The sequence below is a fragment of the Hyperoodon ampullatus genome, assembly GCF_949752795.1.
Source record: "Hyperoodon ampullatus genome assembly, chromosome: 12".
Taxonomy (NCBI): Eukaryota; Metazoa; Chordata; class Mammalia; order Artiodactyla; family Ziphiidae; genus Hyperoodon; species Hyperoodon ampullatus.
In genome coordinates, this window is record NC_136925.1 from 37,975,347 (window position 1) to 37,996,112 (window position 20,766).

Here is a 20,766-nt window from a genome sequence, read left to right on the forward strand (position 1 = left end):
AATTGTGAGGGGACTGGGAGGACACTGCCAAGGAGAGGGAACCCTGACTCCTGAGGCCTCTCTGCTATCACAGCTTGGCCCTCCCCAGACTCTGGCTGCACCACCAGGAACAAAGGACCGAAGTCGTAAGTACAAGAGGCCACATGCGAGGGGCGGTCACGTGTGCAAATGCAGCAGGCCACTCCCCGCCGACATAAGGTGCGTGGCTGTGGACACGTCGCGGGCTCCAGCAGAACGCTCAGTGCCCGCGGTGCCCATCACTTCTCCACCTTCTTGGCTTTCTTCAGGATGTCGCATTTCTTCCTGTTGGGGCGGCGGCACCGTTCGTCGATGCTGGGGATACATTCATAGTGCCACACCTCCTCCATCTTCTCCACCGGATACACGGCCTCCACGTAGTGGCGGATGAGCCTCAGCCGCGTGGGGTCCAGCTGCTTCTTGTTGCACGCCCCGGAGTGGTTGTACTGCAGCCGTAGGTTCTCGGCGGTGAAGAGTTCGGGGAAGAGCCTGACGAGCAGCCGGGCGGCGAAGTTGCCCACAGAGAGGCTCTGCTGCACGATCTCACGCACCTCCTTGTCTGACAGCAGGTACGGCGAAGGCACCGGGAAGTCGGGCGAGGGCACCACCAGCTCGTCCAGGGGGATCTTGCAGAAGTCCTTGCTGCTCCTTTCGGGGGGCAGCGGGGGCCCCTCAAATTCCTCCCGGAACCGCTCGGGGTTGATTGCATAGCTGGCCAGGTCCCTGCACTCCGGGCCCGGCACGTGGACCTTGCGCTGCTGCTGGTAGGAGCGCCTCTGCTCTGTGTCTCGGCGCCGGCAGCGCTCGTCCAGTTTGCCCACGAACTCCAGTGTCCAGACGCGGTCATTCTTGGCCCGCGGGTAGAGCAGCTGCACGTAGTGGCGGATAAGCTTGATGCGGGATGGGTCCAGCTGCTTCTTGCCCAGGGAGCCGCTGCAGTTGTACTGCTTGCGCAGGTTCTCGTGGGTAAAGAGCTCGGGGAACAGGTGCACGAGCAGGCGTGAGGCAAAGTTGCCGATGGACAGGCTGCTCTCATAGATGCTGCGCAGCTGCTCCTTGCTGAGCAGGCAGTCGGCGCCAGGCACCTCGAAGTCGGGCTGCGGGATCTCCAGCTTGTCGAAGTCGATGGGCACCAGCCAGATCTTCTTGGACCGCCGGCCGGGCCGCTCGCCCTCGAAGCTGTCTTCCACCTTGACCACGGAGATGTCATCGGGAAGGCTGGAAGAGTCGTAGCAGTCGTCCCGCGGGGGCTCGCCCTCGCTGCCTGCGTCCAGCCCCAGGCCCTCCAGCTCGTCGTTGATGCGCTGGGCGCACTGCTGCAGCCAGGCCTCCTCCTCCTGCATGTCGGGGAAGTAGATCTCTGTGTAGTTGCGGATGATCTGCAGCCTCTGTGCGTCCAGCTCCTGCTTGCCTCCGTCCCCGTAGCAGCTGTACTGCTCGCCCAGCTTCCGGTGGTCGAAGAGCTCGGGGAAGAGCCGGTGCAGAAGGAAGACCGCGAACTCCCCTGGCGACGAGGCTTCGTCCAGGAACTCAGTTAGGTCCTGCGTGTCCACCACGTGGTCCGAGGCGATGGTACTGCTCCGGTCCAGGGACAGGGCCTCCTCCTGGTCTTTGTTGTCCAGGAAGTGGCTGGCGTCCACCTGCTCGGCCTCGAAGAAGCCGGCGACCTGGCCGCCAGGCTGGCTGTCCTCCATTTCCCGTTGGGCCCAGAAGCGGCTGAAGAAGTCGTTCAGCTGGGGCAGGCACTCAGCCTGCCACACGGCCGTGTCCTTCACCGATGGGTAGTAGACCTCCACGTAGTTGCGGATGAGCTGCAGGTGCAGCGACTCCAGCTTCCGCTTGGCTGCAAAGCCGCAGGCGCTGCAGCCCCTGGAGAAGTCCACGTCGCTGAAGAGCTCAGGGAAGAGCTGCACCAGCAGGCGGCAGGCCAGGTCGCCGCCCGACAGGCTCTGGTCCACGATCTGCTTGAGTTCGGCTGCCGTGAGCTGGTACTCGGGGGGCGGCTGGAACTTGGCTACCATCTCGGTGGGGCTCACCTGCTTCTTGATGCGGCTCACCTCCAGGGAGAGCAGGTCCACCTTGCTGTGCAGCTGCGACATGTTGGAGGAGAGCGTGTTGAGCATGTAGAACATCTTCTGGATGAGAAAGTAGATGTTGGGGTCGCTGTCGGTGGCTGCCGCGGCGCCGCCGCCATCCCGCTTCTGTGGCTCGTTCAGGAGCCGCAGCGGTGAGGGGCTGTTCCTGAGGTTCGTCTTCTCGAAGGGCTCGAACGTGTTAAGCGCGTCTCCGGTGGGAGGGTTCTTCTTCTCCATGATCTTGTGCGAGATGCCGTACAGAGGCTTCTTGTAGGAGGGCGTGGTCACGTCGTTGCTGGGCTCCTCCTCGCCCGGCCACACGGAGCCCGAGCTCTTGCCCCTGCCTGCCTGCTCCCCGTTGCCCTGGCAGGGCGAGCTGTTCTCTCGGTTCCGCATGCCTGCCAGGAGCGCCTGGAAGACAAGAAATGCGTTAGCTGAGGGTTCTGGTTTACTACCCTAGACACAAAGAGGGGGTCGATCGCAGGAGCCTGTGAGAAAGTGTTTCCCTTGCCCGGGAATCACGCTGCCCGTACACAACACACCACTAACACAAACCTGCATCCCAGCGCCAAACTTGCTCGCTCTCCCTACTTCCTGAGAGGCTCAGGCTGGACCTCAAAAGCTTCTAATTCCTGTAGGACACAAGCCCTGAACTTCTTGTCTACAAGGCCTGGCAGGAGACCAAACACATATCCTGGCAAGGCCGGGCAAGAGTCCTCGAGGGATGGGAGAGAGACCCCGGGCACAGGAAGCGCCCCTGAGGCAGTTTAGCCTTGGGCAGGCCACCTCATTGCCCTGACTGCTCTCAGACAGGGAGGATTCCTGCCAACGGCAGCTCCAGAAGGCAGCAGTGTGTTGTCCGGTCTGCAGCCTCTAGGAGAGTGTCTCCAGGTGTCTCCACTCTGGACAGCTCCCAAGATGCATGGTATTGAGCACGGAAGAACTGGGGTCCAGCGGTCCCCAACCTTTTTGGCACCAGGGACCGGTTTCATGGAAGGCAAATTTTCCACGGACGGCGGTGGGCTGGGGGATGGTTCAGGTGGTAATGTGAGTGATGGGGAGCGGCAGATGAAGCTTTGCTTGCTTACCTGCCACTCACCTCCTGCTGTGCGGCCCGATTCCTAACAGGCTGCGGACTGGTAGCGGTCCGCGGCCCAGGGGTTGGGGACCCCTGGTCTAGAGAGTGGCAGTCTGTTGTCAACTCTACCACTGCCTAGAGTCACATCTAATCTCAGACTGGAAAAGGCCCAGAACTCGCCCAAGCCTGGGCGACTGTGGATTCTGTGAAGTGATGAGGCCTCCCAGCTTCCTAAGTCTCGGTCTCCTAGCCCTTCTTGGTCCAGCAGCCCTTCTCAACCAGAATTGCAGAAGAGTATTAAGCCCCTTGTCCTAAAGCACCCACTGCATGTACTGAATTAACACCTTTCCTATGCATCTAGAAAGGTACTTTCTATGTACTCTCCAGCCTTGCTCAGTAGAGGACAGTGAGAGAATTAAGCCCTACTAAAAATGATTTCAGGGGTTATCTCCTCAACTCTCCCAAGGCTGGCACACTCTGCAGGTCCACTCCTGATGGACTCCCAGGGCAAGTTCAAGATAGCCTTTTTTTTTTTTTTTTTTTAAATAAATAAATTTATTTATTTTTGGCTGCACTGGGTCTTCGTTGCTCTGCGTGGGCTTTTCTCTAGTTGTGGTGAGCGGGGGCTACTCTTTTTTTTTTTTTTTTTTGTGGTACGCGGGCCTCTCACTGCTGTGGCCTCTCCCATTGCGGAGCACAGGCTCCGGACGTGCAGGCCCAGCGGCCATGGTTCACGGGCCCAGCCACTCCACGGCATGTGGGATCCTCCGGGACCTGGGCACGAACCCGTGTCCCCTGCATCGGCAGGCAGACTCTCAACCACTGCGCCACCAGGGAAGCCCGGGGGGCTACTCTTTGTTGCAGTGCTCGGGCTTCTCATTGCGGTGGCTTCTCTTGTTGTGGAGCACAGGCTCTAGGCGCGTGGGCTTCAGTAGTTGTGGCACGTGGGCTCAGTAGTTGTGGCACATGCGCTTAGTTGCTCCATGGCATGTGGGATCTCCCCAGACCAGGGATCGAACCCGTGTCCCCTGCATTGGCAGGCGGATTCTTAACCACTGTACCACGAGGGAAGTCCTGAAGATACCCTTAAAGACTCCAAAGCTTGAGCCCAAGCTTCATACCAGAAGGCAACTGCCCAGACCATTTGGGATCCCAGAGTCCTCAGCTTTCTTTCGTGGTTTTCCCTACTGCCAGGCCCTGGACAGTTTAAGAGGCTTATTTACATATATATGGACAAGTGATTTTCAACACAGGTTCAAAGTCAAGTCAGTAGAAAAAGGAGAATCTTTTCAACAAATGATGCTAGAAAAATTGGATATACATATGTAAAAAAAAAAAAAAGCAAAAAAGTTTCATCCTACATATATCATATAAAAAATTAACTAAAAATGGATCATGGATGTAACAATAAAAACGAACTTAAAATTCTAACACTTCTAGAAGAAAGCATAAGAGCAATCCTTTATGACCTTGTTTTAGGCAAATATTTCTCAGATACAATACCACAAGCATGATCCATAAGAGAACAAACTGATAAACTGGACTTCATCAAAATTTAAAACTTCTTTAAAAGATGACAAACAAGCCCAGACTGGAAGAAAACACAGGCAAATCATTTATCTGATAAAGGACTTGAATCCAGATTACATAAAGAACACTCAAACTCAATAATGACATACAACCCAATTAATAGCTTCAATAGTCACTTTGGAGAAGCCATATAAATGGCAAAAAAGCACATAAAAAGATGCTTAGTGGGACTTCCATGGTGGTCCAGTGATTAAGACTCCACACTTCTACTGCAGGGGGCACGAGTTCGATCCCTGTTTGGGGAACTAAGATCCCACATGTTCCACAGTGCGGCCAAAAAATAAATTAATTAAAAAAAAAAAAAAGATGTTTAGTAACCTGCACATTAAAACCACACTGAGATACCACATCACCCCCACTAGGATGGGTGTAATCAAAAAGACAGACAGTACTGAATGACAGAGATGATGTGAAGGAACTGGAACTCTCACATGCTGCTGGGGTGGATATAAAATGGTATAACCACTTTAGAAAACAGTTGGTATTTTTTTAAGAAGTTAAATATATACGGGACCATATGATCCAGGTATTCCATTCCTAGGTATTTATTTACCAAGCAAAATGAAAGCACATGATAATACAAAGACTTACATGCAGATGTTCATGGCAGCCCTGTTTGTAAATAGCCCCAAACTGGAAACAACCCAAGTTTTAAACAAGTATATAGATATACTATGTTATACAGCAGAATGCTACTCAGCAATAGAGCTGATAAACATGATACTCATGATGAATCTCAAAATAATTAAGCCGAGTGAAAGAAGCCAGTCAAACGAAAGAGGCCTGTAGGATTCCATTCATATAAAATTCTAGAAAATGCCAACTCATCTTTAGTGACAGAAAGCAGATTAGTTGTTACCTGGGGATGGGGGAAGGATGCAAAAGGGCACAAGGAAACGTTCATGGTAGTAGGTGATGGATATGTTTCTCATCTTGATTGTGGCATAGTTTCATTGGTATACACGTCAAAACTTATCAAATGGTATGCTTTAAATATGTGTCATTTATATATTTCAGTCATAAATTTGTTTTTGACAAATGTTGAATTTGACCCCAAAACATACTGGAATATATTTCTGAGGGTCTAATTAAGCAGAAGAACTAATTGGTGAGCACCTGTGGGTGTCAGGGGAGCAGGCAGGGTTGAAGCACAAAGCATGTGCTTCCACAGACATGCGCATGCCTCAGGCAACTAGAAAATGGACAAGGACAAAGTGCATCCTTAGGATGCTCCCCCACCTGGGGAAGAATATGGTTGGCATAACCTGGCCCAGCCCAGTGCTTCTGAAAGTCTAATATCCATATGAACAGCCTGGGGTCTAATTAGCATACAGATTCTGATTCAAGGCTCTGCATTTCTAACAAGCCGTTGGACCTCTCTGGGTGGCCAGAGCCAGGTGGTCTGCCCTCAGTTTATCTCATCCAGGCAGATTCAGTGTCATTTGTAAGCATTCAGATAACTAATGCCAGCACAACACAGTACATGAGGTGCTTTTCTCTTGCAGCCTAAAAAAATGTAGGGAAGAGACACTCTCAGGGGGGCTGCTGTTACAACGGCAGGTGAGCGATACGAAGGCCACGTAAGCATGTGAAACTCTGACCCTTCTGAACCTCCCACATGTTGTCGTTTAGTTAAATGGATGAACTTCTTCCTGGACCCTCTCTTTTAAAAAATGGAATCATCAGACTCATATTAGACAAAGGTTAATCTTTCTCTTGCATCTCTGTTGACAACAACCATGCAGAAGAACAGCTACTTTACTCTCTCAGGGCCCTGAAAATAAAGGAATTCTTTCAAGTGTTTCAATTATCCCACCGAGGTAGGCAATACTTTCTTCAGGGTTTGTTTGTCTAAACTGATGATGGGGGCTTCCCTGGTGGCTCAGTGGTTAAAGAACCTGCCTGCCAACGCAGGGGAAAACGGGTTCGAGCCCTGATCTGGGAAGATCCCACATGGTGCGGAGCAACTAAGCCCGTGAGCCACAACTACTGAGCCTGCGCTCTAGAGCCCCCGAGCCACAACTACTGAAGCCCACGTGCCTAGAGCCCGTGCTCTGCGACGAGAAGCCACCGCAATGAGAAGCCCACGCACCACAATCAAGAGTAACCCCCGCTCGCCGCAACTAGAGAAAGCCCGAAAGCAGCAACGAAGACCCAATGCAGCCAAAAATAAATAAATTAAATAAATAAATTTATAAACTGATGATGGGTCAGAGGCCCCTGGCCCTCCTACCCCACCCCCCAACCCCACCAAAAACCTTCCCAAGAGCAGAGGACCAGGGGCCTGCTGGGCTGGGGCGAGCCTGCCACCTGCCCCTCTCCCTCATGGGGTCTCCTCCCTGAGCTATCCCCATCCTCATCACACTGTACAAGGGTTACATGATGGGACCAGGTCCTTCCTGAGTCCATCCCTAGTGCCCTGCAAAGTTCCTGGGACAGAGAAGAGCTCACTGAATGTTTGTTAAGCAGGGTAAAGTGTCTACCACCCTCAAATATATGCTTAAGAAAAACAACCTGTTCAGAGAGGCCACTAGCTTAATGAATAACATGAGTGTAGGGAGGTATAAAGGAGCGGATAGGTCCTCTGCATGACCTTTCATGCTTCATGCTTCCTGTGTGTAACTCAGGGATATATCATGGTACCTGTCTCTGGGTACCAGGGTAGCTATGATGACCTAATGAGATAATGTGTATGAAGCACTGAGCCTGTGTCTGAATCAGTAAGTGCTTAATAAATATTTACTGTTTTAGTATGATTATTATTAAACAACGCTCTTCCCAAGCTGCAGCAGTGACAATACTATGGGCCTTTTATTGAACTAGTTTAAAGATTACTCTCAACCAGTAAATAAGAGAAGAACTTTCCTACAGTGCAGCAGCGTAAGTCACTCATGGAAGGCATTCTTAGAGGTCTGTTTGCTGTAAAGACTAGGGCTGGGAGGAGTACAGGAAGGACAGCTGAGCTCAAGGTGGGGTTTCAAGCTCTTTTCAGTTCTGTAGTTCTGCTATCTGGCAGAAAGCAGAGGATAATTTTAAAAAGGAAGGAAGAGGGACTTCCCTGGTGGTCCAGTGGTTAAGAATCTGCCTTCCCCAAGAAGCACATGAAAAGCTGCTCAGCATCACTTATCATTAGAGAAATGCAAATCGAAACTACAATGAGATATCACCTCACACCAGTCAGAATGGCCATCATCAGAAAATCTACAAACAACAAATGCTGAAGAGGGTGTGGAGAAAAGGGAACCCTCTTGCACTGCTGGTGGGAATGTAAATTGATACAGCCACTATGGAGAACAGTATGGAGGTTCCTTAAAAAACTAAAAATAGAACTACCATATGACCTAGCAATCCCACTACTGGGCATATACCTGAGTAAACCATAATTCAAAAAGAGTCATGTACCACAATATTCATTGCAGCTCTATTTACAATAGCCAGGTCATGGAAGCAACCTAAGTGCTCATCGACAGACGAATGGATAAAGAAGATGTGGCACAGATATGCAATGGAATATTACTCAGCCGTAAAAAGGAATGAAATTGGGTCATTTGTAGAAACGTGGATGGATCTAGAGACTGTCATACAGAGTGAAGTTAAGTCAGAAAGAGAAAAACAAATATCGTATATTAATGCATATATGTGGAACCTAGAAAAATGGTACAGATGAACTGGTTTGCAGGGCAGAAATAGAAACACAGATGTAGAGAACAAACATATGGACACCAAGGGGGGAAAGTGGCTGGGGGTGGTGGTGGTGGGGGGGTGAATTGGGATATTGGGATTGACATATATACACTAATATGTATAAAATGAATAACTAATAAGAACCTGCTGTATAAAACATAAATAAAATAAAATTCAAAAATTCAAAAAAAAATTTATAAAACAAAAAACCGAATCCGCCTTCCAATCCAGGGGATGCGGGTTCAATCCCTGGTTGGGAAATTAAGATCCCACATGCCGCAGGGCAACTGAGCCCTCGTGCCACAAGTAGAGAGGCTGCGCACCACAACAAAGATCCCGAGTGCTGCAACTAAGACCTGACGCAGCCAAAAATAAATAAATAAATTAAATTAATATTAAAAAAAAAGAAAACTTAAAAAAAATTAAAATAAATAAAAAGGAAGAAAGAAAGGAAAGAAAGAAACCACATAAACATATATCAGAAACTTGGAGAAAGAAAGGGATGGAGATGGTTGAAAATCTTTACTCCTGACACAGTGTGTTTAGAACTGTGGGTTTTCACGTGACCCATTACTAAATGATGACATTGATTTGATGGGTCAAGACCAGCATAAAAGAGGGAGGGGAGAATTCCTTGGCAGTCCAGTGGTTAGGGCTCCACGCTTCTACGGCAGGGGGCACGGGTTCAATCCCTGGTTGGGGAACTAAGATCCTGCATGCCGCGCAGTGCAGCCAAAAAAACAAAAACAAAAAAAGAAAGAGGGAGGGAAGGAGGAAGTATGAAAGAGAGACAGGAAAGAAAGAAAAAAGGAAAACAGAATAGAAAATATCAGAGGGCATTTCACACAGTAAGTAAATTCAAGAAGTTTTGTTCTATTGCTCTGTGTCTATGTATTTACATACAAATCCATATATGTGAACCAGATGGCTCTATATGATGAATTTATAACTGTGGGTCACTGTTGAAAAGCACTGCCCTAATAAATTCAAATTGCCTTACTTGCTAATTCCTATAGACTGTAATTTTTCAGTAAGGATCATCTCAGTGTGGCAGGGAGAGCTCATGTATGGGTTGATCCCACCATGAACTCTGTAAATCCTGCGCCGCATCTTGGGGGCTTTGTTCACCTGGATGTGCTCAATGACCAGAGAATCTACATCTAAGCCCTTAAGTTCAGCATTACTCTCTGAATTTTTGAGCATGTGCAGTGAAAATGCAGCACTCTTTTTGGGCCACCGACCCTGCATCCAGCCCCACTGTTTGGCCTGGGCACGCCTACCAACTCCACCACTGTAACGAAGGTATGGCACACATTGCTCCTTTAAAGTGACATCCTTCAGATGCTTGGTGGCTTTCGGATATGCGTACCCTTAGTGGCCTGGGCAGTTTCACAAGTGCTCTTAAAGTGAACACGAAGATTTGAACCTCTTGACTTGCATGATTTTGTGGGGTTTTCTGGGTCAAGTGAATAGTGAACCATTTTTAGAGGTTACCTCAGGCCGCTTACCGGAAAAGGAAAAAGCACTCACCATTAAATTTTATTACACCAAAATAATTTTGGAGGTCCCATGGATCATAAGATTTCCGTGAGGTTTTACCAATATAGAGTAATTTGAGTGTGTAATGCCAATCATTAAAAAAAAAAACATAATTACATTACAACTGATTTTGGAAAGGGGCAAAGGCTTTGTAACAAGCAGTTCCACTAATACATTTAAATAAGATTCCATGCAGAGAAAGATCACCAGAAACTCACATGCCATGCAATAACAGTACACGTTCTAGGGGGGATCTGCCCTTATTAACACTCAGAGTAGAAAATAAGCACAGGGACAAGTTTCTGGGTGAACTATCTGAACAAAACAAACAGAAGTCGTTTGACTCCAGCACATTCCTACGGCAAGAGCAGAGTGTATCAGAACTGGAGGGCCCCCACAGCTCTCAATAGCCTCATTAATAAAAATATTTCAGTTTCTACCAAGCATCTTAGAAACACTGCCATCAATACAAACATTTTTGGCTAAGTTGCTTGAATAAAAAATTAAGGTAGAGGGCCTCCCTGGTGGCGCAGTGGTTGAGAGTCCGCCTGCCGATGCGGGGGATACGGGTTCGTGCCCCGGTCCGGGAGGATCCCATATGCCGCGGAGCGGCTGGGCCCGTGAGCCATGGCCGCTGAGCCTGCGCGTCCGGAGCCTGTGCTCCGCAACGGGAGAGGCCACGGCAGTGAGAGGCCCGCGTACTGCAAAAAAAAAAAAAAAAAAAAAAAAAAAAAAAAAAAAAAAAAATTAAGGTAGAGTCCCAGCAGAGGGCAACATTCCTCACTCCCGGAGACCTTGGATACACAATTCAACACAAAGCATGACACAAGCACCAAAGAGAAGGTTCTTAGATATCCCCACACTGGTGTCCTGTCAACTCAGTGCTCCAATTAATTCCACAAATGCTGCCAAGGCACGATGGGCTGGCTGCATTTGCTGCTGCTGATAAAATCTCTGCTCAGCTGTCTAGGAGTATCAAGAAATCTTTAAATCTGTGCTACTTGGCACTGGTGTCTGGCTGACACCGTTCCCAATTCTCTGAGGCTCATCTTCCAACCATATGTGAACTCTGCTGCACAGCTCAGGCTCTGCAGTGCCAGCATCTCTCCTGGATCCGATCCGTACATTTCATTCTAACACTAGCACCCTTAGACTCAAGCGGGAATGCCCAATCTCTTGGCTGGAGAGTCTGACTGATCAAAAACAGGTTGATGTAAGGTTACGGATGTGTCCATGCCCAGTGACATCTTGGGGACTGGGTCACCATGGAGATGCTCCAAGTCCTGAGTCTTCCTCAAGACTCCAAATCCAAGAGCAGTCACTGAATTCAGTTCAATGAATGATGAGTGGCTAAATGGTGCCCAGTCAGCTATGTGGAACACCAAGAAAGCAGCATGCCTTCAGAGGAGTAGGGAGTTGAGAATTAATGTGGCATCAAGGGCAGACCATGACAAAGGGCTCCTAGGGGGCTGGCATCACCACCCACCTCCAAATAATCGAGACGGGGTGATGCTTTTCATTTTTAACAGAATATTTATCTTCATCATCATCATCATCATTAAATGACCAGATGTAGTTACAATAAGGAATGGAAGAGCTTTCTACCAGACAGAGTCAGTAAACAAACATTACTGAGTGCCCAGCATCTGTCAGGTACTGTGCAAGGCCCTGGGGACACAGGGAACAAGCCCGTCTCTGCCCTCATGGCTTTTATCCTTTGGGTTATCCTTTATACTGCTGACACTGTGTGGTGAGGATGGAGAATGTGTTATCATGCCTGAAAAAATAAGAATCTGGGGAGATAAAGCAACTTATAGGAAGGGAGAAGAGAAAGACCATAGGGATGGCAAAATATCAGGGCAGGGCATCCCCAGAGGCTCCTCACAGCATCTTACAAATACCCCACAGTGCTCAGGGCCACCAGTGTTTTAAGTGCACAGTTCCAAATCAAGCAGGCTTGGTAGTGCTAGCTTCTCTGAGCCTCATTAAAACGGGAATGGCCACGGTACCTATCTGCTAGGGCTGCTGTGGAAATGACTATGAATCTCCAGCTGGGACCACAGTGAATGGCACCTAGGAGGTGTCCAGTACATTTGCACTGAGCGCATGAGATGGCAGTTTCATTCTCCAATTGAAAACCAAACTGCAATGACACTTTAGGATTAAAAACAAACATAGAAACAAAGAACCCCAGGAGAACAAGGCTAACTTCTGCCTGGCACAGGGCTCTTGAATATCACCCCCAGTTCCACGAACAAAAAGATGATTAGCAATAAAAACGCTGGCTACTCACCTCCCACATCTGCTGTATTTGGCTATCATGCCTTTCCCAGCAGAGGCGCCAAATATGTCTTTACGCAGCCTTTTGTTAGACTTTTTGAGGGAGGTTTTATTTTTCTTCTAAGCATTGTACTAAATGTCACTCATATCAGGCCATCAGCACCGATGGGAGTTTGAATGTGACGGACCTTTAGCATCAGGGCTACCACTCTCGCCCTCACCCCCCTTCCTTGGGGTCAAAGGAGAAGACGGAAGGTGCTCAGGCCGGGGGCGTCCAGGAGGGCATCAGGTGGCCTCTCTTGGCAACTCCATGCCATTTTCCTTGTGATAAACATGGAGGGAGGCAGCTGAATACTGGCCGTAAGGGGTGGTAGTTGGAGATGGGGGTTGGCGAGCAGTAAATAAACAGTTCTGAAGGCTGACGTAGGGCAGGCCCCGTGCTGGGCTCCTTCCAGGGGTTGTCTCAATCCACACAAGGAACCAGTGAGGAAGCAGTGTCACCCCTCATCACCGTGGAGGGACCTGAGTTTGGGAGGTCACAGAATTGGCCAAAGGCTCCATGGTGAACTCCCCCTTATCTGACTCCAGTCTCCATTCATTCTGGAACTGACCATTCCTACGGGCTGGATCAGAGAAGGTGGGGCTCACCTCCTGGATACGGAGCAGGGAGCTGAGTGCTCCCAGTCACTCCTGACACCTCACACCAGGAACAAGGCTGCCCCACTGGCATCCTGGCACTTGACTTTAACTTATATGTCTGAGCTGGCTCTTCTCTCTGGGGGAGATGTTCTCTCATCACTGTTATACGGACTAAATGAAACAAGACAAGGAGTGGGGTTATTTGTCGGGTAGGGAGTCAACAGCTGTTAACGTACATCCTTTCCACTTTTTTGGTTTATTGCTTGTTTCAGCCTCTGTTCCTCCCTCTTACCCTGGGATGAAAGTGCTTAAGATAGTCGTATATACTCCCTGCTTCCACTCTCCCACTTCCTCCTTCCCCACCACACATGTAAGACGGATCAGAGAAAACCCAGGGAGAGAAGGATAAAGGGCTATCCACTCTAAATTAGGACTAGTACCATTTTGAAAAATCAACACATGCTATAATTTCATAAAACCAATGGATTGTTCTCAAGCCCCCAGGGTTCGGAGGCTACTGATTTACGGACATATCAGCTTATACAAACTTCTAAAAGGAAGCACTGCCTTGACTTCACATGACACCATTCTGCAAGGAGCTCAAGAATTTCAAAAGGTTGACACTTACACATACATATACTTTTTACAGAACAGGAAGGGAGCACGTTGTCTACACTACGGGAAGTAAACAAAGCTAACGGCACTCCCCAAAGAAAACCTAGGACTTCAAGTGTCTTTTCTACTCCAAAATCTAATGCGTTACATAGGGGACTTCCCTGGTGGTGCGGTGGCTGGGAGTCCGCCTGCCAATGCAGGGAACACAGGTGGGATCCTGGTCCGGGAGGATCCCACATGCCGCGGAGCGGCTGAGCCTGTGCGCCACAACTACTGAAGCCCACGCTCTTCAGCAGGGGAGGCCACCACCACGAGAGGCCCGCACACCGTGATGGGGGTGGGCCCCGCTCACCACAACTGGAGAGGGCCCATGTGCAGCAACGAAGACCCAACGCAGCCAAAAGTAAATAAAATAAATAAATTTAAAAAAAAGTAAACATAGATGACCAATTAGAATATGTAAATTGGACAAGTCATATTAAAAATATTCAAATATATATTGGTTCCCTTTTCTCCAAACATGTCAGAATTCCTGCATGCTGCTAAAGCTCCGGCCAGACAAAGCTTATTGCCTCACCAGATCTAGAAGAGCATCTGCAACCTTCAAATCATTTCTGTGATGCTCAGGGAAATCCTTCCACTGTGAACCTCAACGGACCTTTCCCCAATGCAGGACCTTTCCTGACTTGCTTCATACACTGAAGGATTCAACTAAAATATAAATCATAAGAACCTTCTCCTTCCCCTTCTATCCCCAGAAGACGAAGATGCTCCCTCCTCTACGATGCCAATAAAATGTGTTGGATGAAAGGATGAAGAGTGACACCATTTGTGCAGTGAGGCAATGGGGCCAACCTGGGCTGTCCACAAACCAGCCTACACATGATCAAAATTCCTTTTTTCTTTTTTTTTTTTTTGCGGTACACGGGCCTCTCACTGTTGTGGCCTCTCCCGTTGCAGAGCACAGGCTCTGGACGCGCAGGTGCAGTGGCCATGGCTCATGGGCCCAGCCACTCCGCGGCATGTGGGATCTTCCTGGACTAGGGCAGGAACCCGTGTCCCCTGCATCGGCAGGCGGACTCTCAACCACTGCGCCACCAGGAAAGCCCCAGAATTCCTTCTTGAAGCAAGAGCTGGCTGTTCCTTGCTGTGGTGAATTGTTTACAAAAATGGCCATCATAGTTCCCCTGTCCTTGTGTGGAAATCTCTTTGCAACGTGACTTTGTTGCTCCCACCATCAGGAGGTGGTGTCTTATTTTTCCACCCCTTGATCTAGATTTGGCCACATGACTGGCTTTGACTGGTGGCCCATGAGCAAATGTGTCGAAAGCAGAGGCATCAAAAGTGTTTGCTCCCCGGAGTTTGCTCTCCTCGCTTCTCCTTGGAACTCTTCCAGGCATGTGAGTAAGCCTGGACTAGCCTCCTCCTCGTAGTGGGTGAGGAAGTGCATAAAGGGAAGCTGGAGTCACTCCACCAGCCCAGGTGAGGCCTGGATACGGGAGTGAGGTCCTCCCTTACCATCTGGCCCCAGCCACATCAGGCCAAACCAGAGGAAGCACCAGCTTCCTCACAGAACTGAATAAAACAGTGGTTATCTTAAGACGGCTAAGTTTTGGGATGGTTTGTCACAGCAAAGGTGAACCAATACACTCAACTTTGTGCTCCATTTCTTGAACTCAAGCTTTACTTGTAAACGTGAAAGAGTTTGCAGAATTGATCATAAGCAGAATTTAACATGACACACAGAAGACATTTCCTGGAGCTCCTTCAGGGACATACCATAGTGCTTCTCAAACTTCTCAACCCTTTCAGAATAACCTCGAGGAGCCTAACCCTTAGAATCACTCACAGAAGGGCACGAGGTTTACGGATATGGATATGGATGGTCCCTGTGGCACTATATGTAATGACCTAAAAGTTCCTATATACCAATCGTTAGGGAAAAGGATAATAAATTATGGTTTAAAATAAAGCATTTTTAAAAAAGCAGATGGGTAAAGGTTTTTCAAACAAGCTACTGGACTAACCATCTTGTAGCTTCATTGGCCACAGCAGGCATCTCTCCAGTCAGGAATCTGAGTTTTCATCTACAATCAATACTTACTGCACTGGAAACTGCCATCCACACACTTTCCCTAGAGTCCCAAGGTATGCAGCAAGTGGCTGGTTTAGGCAGCCAGAGTCAAGGGTGGGGTATTTTTAATTAATCCTTCATCAAAAAATGCTCATACAGGTATTAGAAAATTCAACTATTTTTCTGGATATTATGGATTTTCTAAAATGTATTGCTGGAGTACTCAAGATAGTCAAAAAGTGGAAACAGGGCTTCCCTGGTGGCGCAGTGGTTGGGAGTCCGCCTATTGATGCAGGGGACATGGGTTTGTGCCCCGGTCTGGGAAGATCCCACATGCCGTGGAGCGGCTGGGCCCGTAAGCCATGGCCGCTGAGCCTGCACATCCGGAGCCTGTGCTCCGCAACGGGAGAGGCCACGGCAGTGAGAGGCCTGCGTACCGCAAAAAAAAAAAAAAGTGGAAACAACCCAAATGTCCATCAACTGATGAATGATAAACAAAATGTGATATATTCACACCATGAAATATTATTTGGCCATAAAAAGAATGAAGAACTGATACATGCTTCAGCAAGGATAAACTTTAAAAGAAGCCAGATACACTGGATTCCAACCAGACTCACTCTTCAGGAACCATGACTACATCCTCCTCCTCCACAGCTAACACTGATGACTTGAAAAAAAGACTGGAGAGAATAAAGAGCAGTCGCAAATGAAGCCGCCCCACTCCCCTGGCGCCCTGCAGCTTTAGTTTACTAAACTAGGAGTCTCATAGTTAAAGTGGCCTTGGCAGGCCTAGTGTACACAAACTGGTTGTATGTATCATACCGTGGACCTGGGGGAGGAGTCGTTGTGGCACAAGTCTTTGCACATCCTCCGCTTCTCCCCGCCAGCATCCTGCCTCTCTAGAAGCCTGTCTGTGTCTTAGTTCAGTGTACAGACCTGTACACAGCTGTGCCCTTCTCTCAGCTCAGACTAGGTTCCATATCCCTTTTCTTTTCTTTTTAATTGCTCATTTGTAAAGTTGTCCTAATCTTTCCTAGCTTTTAACTATTAGAAACGCTTTACTAGTTTTCCTTTGAGTTTGTGAGCTCTTCTCCTTGTAGCCCTGAAGGGTCACTGTATTCTCTATGAATGCATGGCATGATACAACTAATTTAAGAGTCTTTTATAAATAAAGTTTGCATTAACTATAAAAAAAAAAAAAAGAAGCCAGATACAAAAGGCCACATAGTCTATGATTCCATTTATATGAAATGTCCAGAATAGGCAAATCCATAGAGACAAAAAGCAGATCAGTGGTTGCCAAGAGCCACAGGAGCGGTGGATGGGGAGTGACTGCTTAACTGGGCACAAGATTTCTTTGTGGAGTGATGAAAATGTTCTAAAATTTATCATAGTAATGGTTGTACAACTCTCCGAATCTACTAAAAACCACTGACTTGAACAATTTAAACTGGTGAATTGTATAGTATGTGAATTATATCTCAATAGAGCTGTTTGGAAAAAAATTCCAAATGAATAAATAAATGAATGTATCCCTCAATGTTCCATGATGTGGCATGCAGATCAGTCCTCATTCTAATGTAATATTAACTTGCATATTGAAATCCTGGTGAAAATCTTAATCTCATCACTTTACTAAATTTCTAAAACCTATCAATTCCCAATTTATTTAGATCTGGGGTAGCATCTAATAGAGGAGAATTAAAACAAACCAGTAACAACCCAGAGTCCCAGGCTGATACCCCATGGTGTACTGGCTAATGATGATGAACTCTGAAACGTGGGCTCTATTGAACAGACGTGCAGAAGCTGAAATGCCTATCTGGGTCCCTCATAGAGCGCGCGCGCATGTGTGTGTGTGAGTGGTGAGTGGCTGCATTGGAGAGCTTGGGAAAACGTTCTTCTAAGTGTTTAAGATGTGATCTGCCCGTCTATGGAGAGGCTCTGTTGACCAGGCATTCTGGGCCAGACACCTCATCTCCCAAACTCCCCTCCCTCCTCAGTCTTAACTATTTTGTGTACCTGTCTTGTCTCCCATCTGGACTCCAGGCTACTAGAGGGGACCACTGTGTCCAGTTCCATTTTCTCTCTCTCAGAACTTAGCAAAGTTCAATATAATCAACAGGTGATTAAGAAATAAAGCCAATTCATAAAATAGGTAGGTTAGGGGTCACAGGCATGTTATAAAATAATTGGTCTCTTTACAAAAAGATTCATTGAACGAGCTCCCCTAATAGATACAAAAGATGGATCTGATTTAGGAAAAGACCTGCTAAGCCTCACCTTCTCCAGGAATCCAGGTAAGGTGTGCACTGTGTGAAATGTGGTAGGCTTTCACTAACAGTCCTTGCTATCAACAAGTTCCTACTTTCCCTGTGAGCCCTCACCTCGGGAATCAGCCGCCGCCTCTTCACGCTTGGGACGGAGTCCGGCGGGCCCTCGCCGCCCGGCTGCTTTCTCTTGCTGGAGTCCTGGAGGCCAGTGAAGACGCTGTCCAGAGCGTGCTTCTCGGAGGGCCTGGAATTCACTGAGCAGTCCAGGGCAGCATCTTCGGCCTCTGTCTCCACTTTCACAGTGTTATTTTTTAGAACTGTGGCAGAGAAGAAATAGGGCTCAGCGGGGAGACCACCTGGCGGCGCTGGGATTAGCAGGGTCCCCTGAGCGGCAGGTTGTATGCGGCCGCCCTTTGATACTATCACTCAGATGACAACATCTGAGTAACAGATCACAATAAAACTGGCTTTCCAATCAAGCAATCTGTATCTCACCACACTAGTGCTATACAATGATGCCATGTTCCAAGCACATTTTGTTCAAAACAGGTTTTAAAGTCTATTCTCAGGGGAGGGAGAGGAGATGGAAGGAGAGAAACTACTCTTTTAAATGATGCTTTAAAAAAAGTAACTGTGGAAAGATAAAATACCACAGGTGTGAGTGGAGAAGGATGGGAGTCAGGGGTGAGAGGAGACTTTTCTTGATTTTTCGTCATGTATCTTTTAATATTTTTGAACCATGTAAATGTATCTAAAAAAAGTATTCAGTTAAAATATTTTTTAAACAGAGGCTTTTCTTTTTTTACCTTCTTCTACATCTTCACTGAATTCAGTTGCATTCATCTTCTATTCCACTAAATGAAAAGACAAAGACAAAGTCTTGATTTATTGTTCATTTTAAAAATTTTACCCACCCATAAGAAATTCCCTTACCCTCCCAACCCTGGCTCCCGGTAATAGAAGGTTAAGCCGATGCGACTCTGCAACATCAAGGAAAACTTCATCTTCTTGTTTGCAGTTGCTCAGAAACAGCCAGGCCTCCTGTATGCCTGCTGGAGTGCTTCTCCAAGACTTTATATGGGCAGAATGTATCTTAAAGCATCAACTGAGAACCACTTACAGAACAAAAGGAACATATTTGAGAAAATCAAGTCTTACAAAAGACCTCAGTTTGGATGATCTGTTAGTCCCTGCCTTAAACATTCTAGCCACGAAATGAAAAGGCTGACAAAGGTCCACAGGAGGCTGTGGACCCTGTGGACCCGGTGAACCCGAGCTAAGGTCTTAGGTGGTCCAAAAAGACCTGTGCTGTCCACGACGGTAGCCACTAGTCACACATGGCTCCCGAGCAATTGGAATGTGGCCAGTGCAAATGGAGACATGCTGTAAGTTTAAGATACATGCTGGATTTCAAAGATTCAGCATAGTAAAAAGAATGTGAAATAGCTCATTAATAATATATTGATTACATGTTAAAATGATATTTCAGATCTATTGGGCTAAATAAAATATTAATTTCATCTTTTTTAATGTGGCTGCTAGAAAATTTAAAATTACATATGTAGTTTGCATTATATTTTTATTGGATGGTGCTGGTCTCACCCTTCCTTCAGAAGCAATGAAGAGAAAGAGGCACTGTGGGTTCTTAAAGCTCCTGAGCCATATGATCTGGTCCAAACCACTCTTTTTATTGATGAGGGAACATGGCAGGAGGCAGTGGTGGCGCCCTGTATGGGCTGCAGGGTCTGGGGCAGAGACAGCCCCCTATTCTTGCTGACCTAGCCAAAATGCAGTGGACACCATGGTTAAAAGCACCATTATGTCTTGGAGATTCCCCAGATTACATAACAGCATGTCCGTAACTAGGATAAAGTATAAATGAGGCAGTAACATGGCAGAAGAACACACATGACAGCCTCTAGTGTTGGCATTGAGGAGCTGTGGTTCCCACAGCTGGCGAAGCTGCCTGCAAACCCTGAGTGCCCATTCCGGTTACGGGTCAGAGGGGGCAGGCTCTGGGGTATCTTTATGAAATTTCTATAAGGAGGACGGATGCCATCCACAAAGTTCAGTAAACCATTCACAGAGCAGCTGTAGAATGGTGCGTGGTCCCGTTTTAGACGGATGGATGGGGAGAGAGCAAGACTATGTCTAGGAGGGAGGGAGACGCAAGAGGGAAGAGATATGGGGACATATGTATATGTATAACTGATTCACTGTTATACAGCAGAAACTAACACACCATTGTAAAGCAATTATACTCCAATAAAGATGTTAAAAAAAAACCCTCACTAATACAGCAACACTCATATAGTGCTACGATGTATGGCAGTATTCTCAGTCGTCACAGTTACTTCACGACAGGCACAATTGTTTTCATCCCTGTATTACTAATTTTCAAAGGAATGAATAAGAAATTTTAAGATTTGAAACTGAAATTAATTCCTACTTACTAAACTATCTCCTGTCTGAAAAACATAACATGCAGGTGAGACTGAGTGAAAATAAACAGTAAGTCAACTTCAAGGGGCCAAGAACTGTTTTACCAGAGGTGAATTTCAGCAAAGACAATTTCCATTGTATTTCAAGGAAAGAAATCTCACGTTTGGGTGTCTCTGAGGGGCGGGAGTCCCAGGCAGGTTAGGTGAGCACCAGTACTCTTTTCAGACAGCAAGGTTGGCCAACGCTGGGTAGAAACTCAGGCCTGATTCACAGCCCAGACAGGGGGCTTCTCAAGGAGACGCGGGTGAGCCTCCCGCCCCGGGAGGCCCTGCCGCCCCGTCGCATAAGCCGTCTCCTCAAGTGAGAGGCTGCAGAACAGCTGAGGAGGAATGAGTACAGGGTTGCTGGAGAGGGTATGGGGTACCGGACAAATTACGTTCCGAAGAGAAAAGGTGG

General features: G+C 47.6%; 1 protein-coding gene across 1 annotated transcript; it reads right to left on the reverse strand.

Annotated features, from left to right (window-relative positions):
• Positions 1 to 257: 257 nt before the first annotated feature.
• BEND3 (BEN domain containing 3) lies at positions 258 to 18,711 on the reverse strand (the record flags this gene model as incomplete). Its single annotated transcript, XM_079716374.1, has 3 exons — positions 258 to 2,504; positions 17,983 to 18,185; positions 18,675 to 18,711. The coding sequence occupies 3 exons, from the start codon at positions 18,709 to 18,711 to the stop codon at positions 258 to 260; spliced, it is 2,487 nt and encodes an 828-aa protein (XP_079572500.1).
• Positions 18,712 to 20,766: the final 2,055 nt, after the last annotated feature.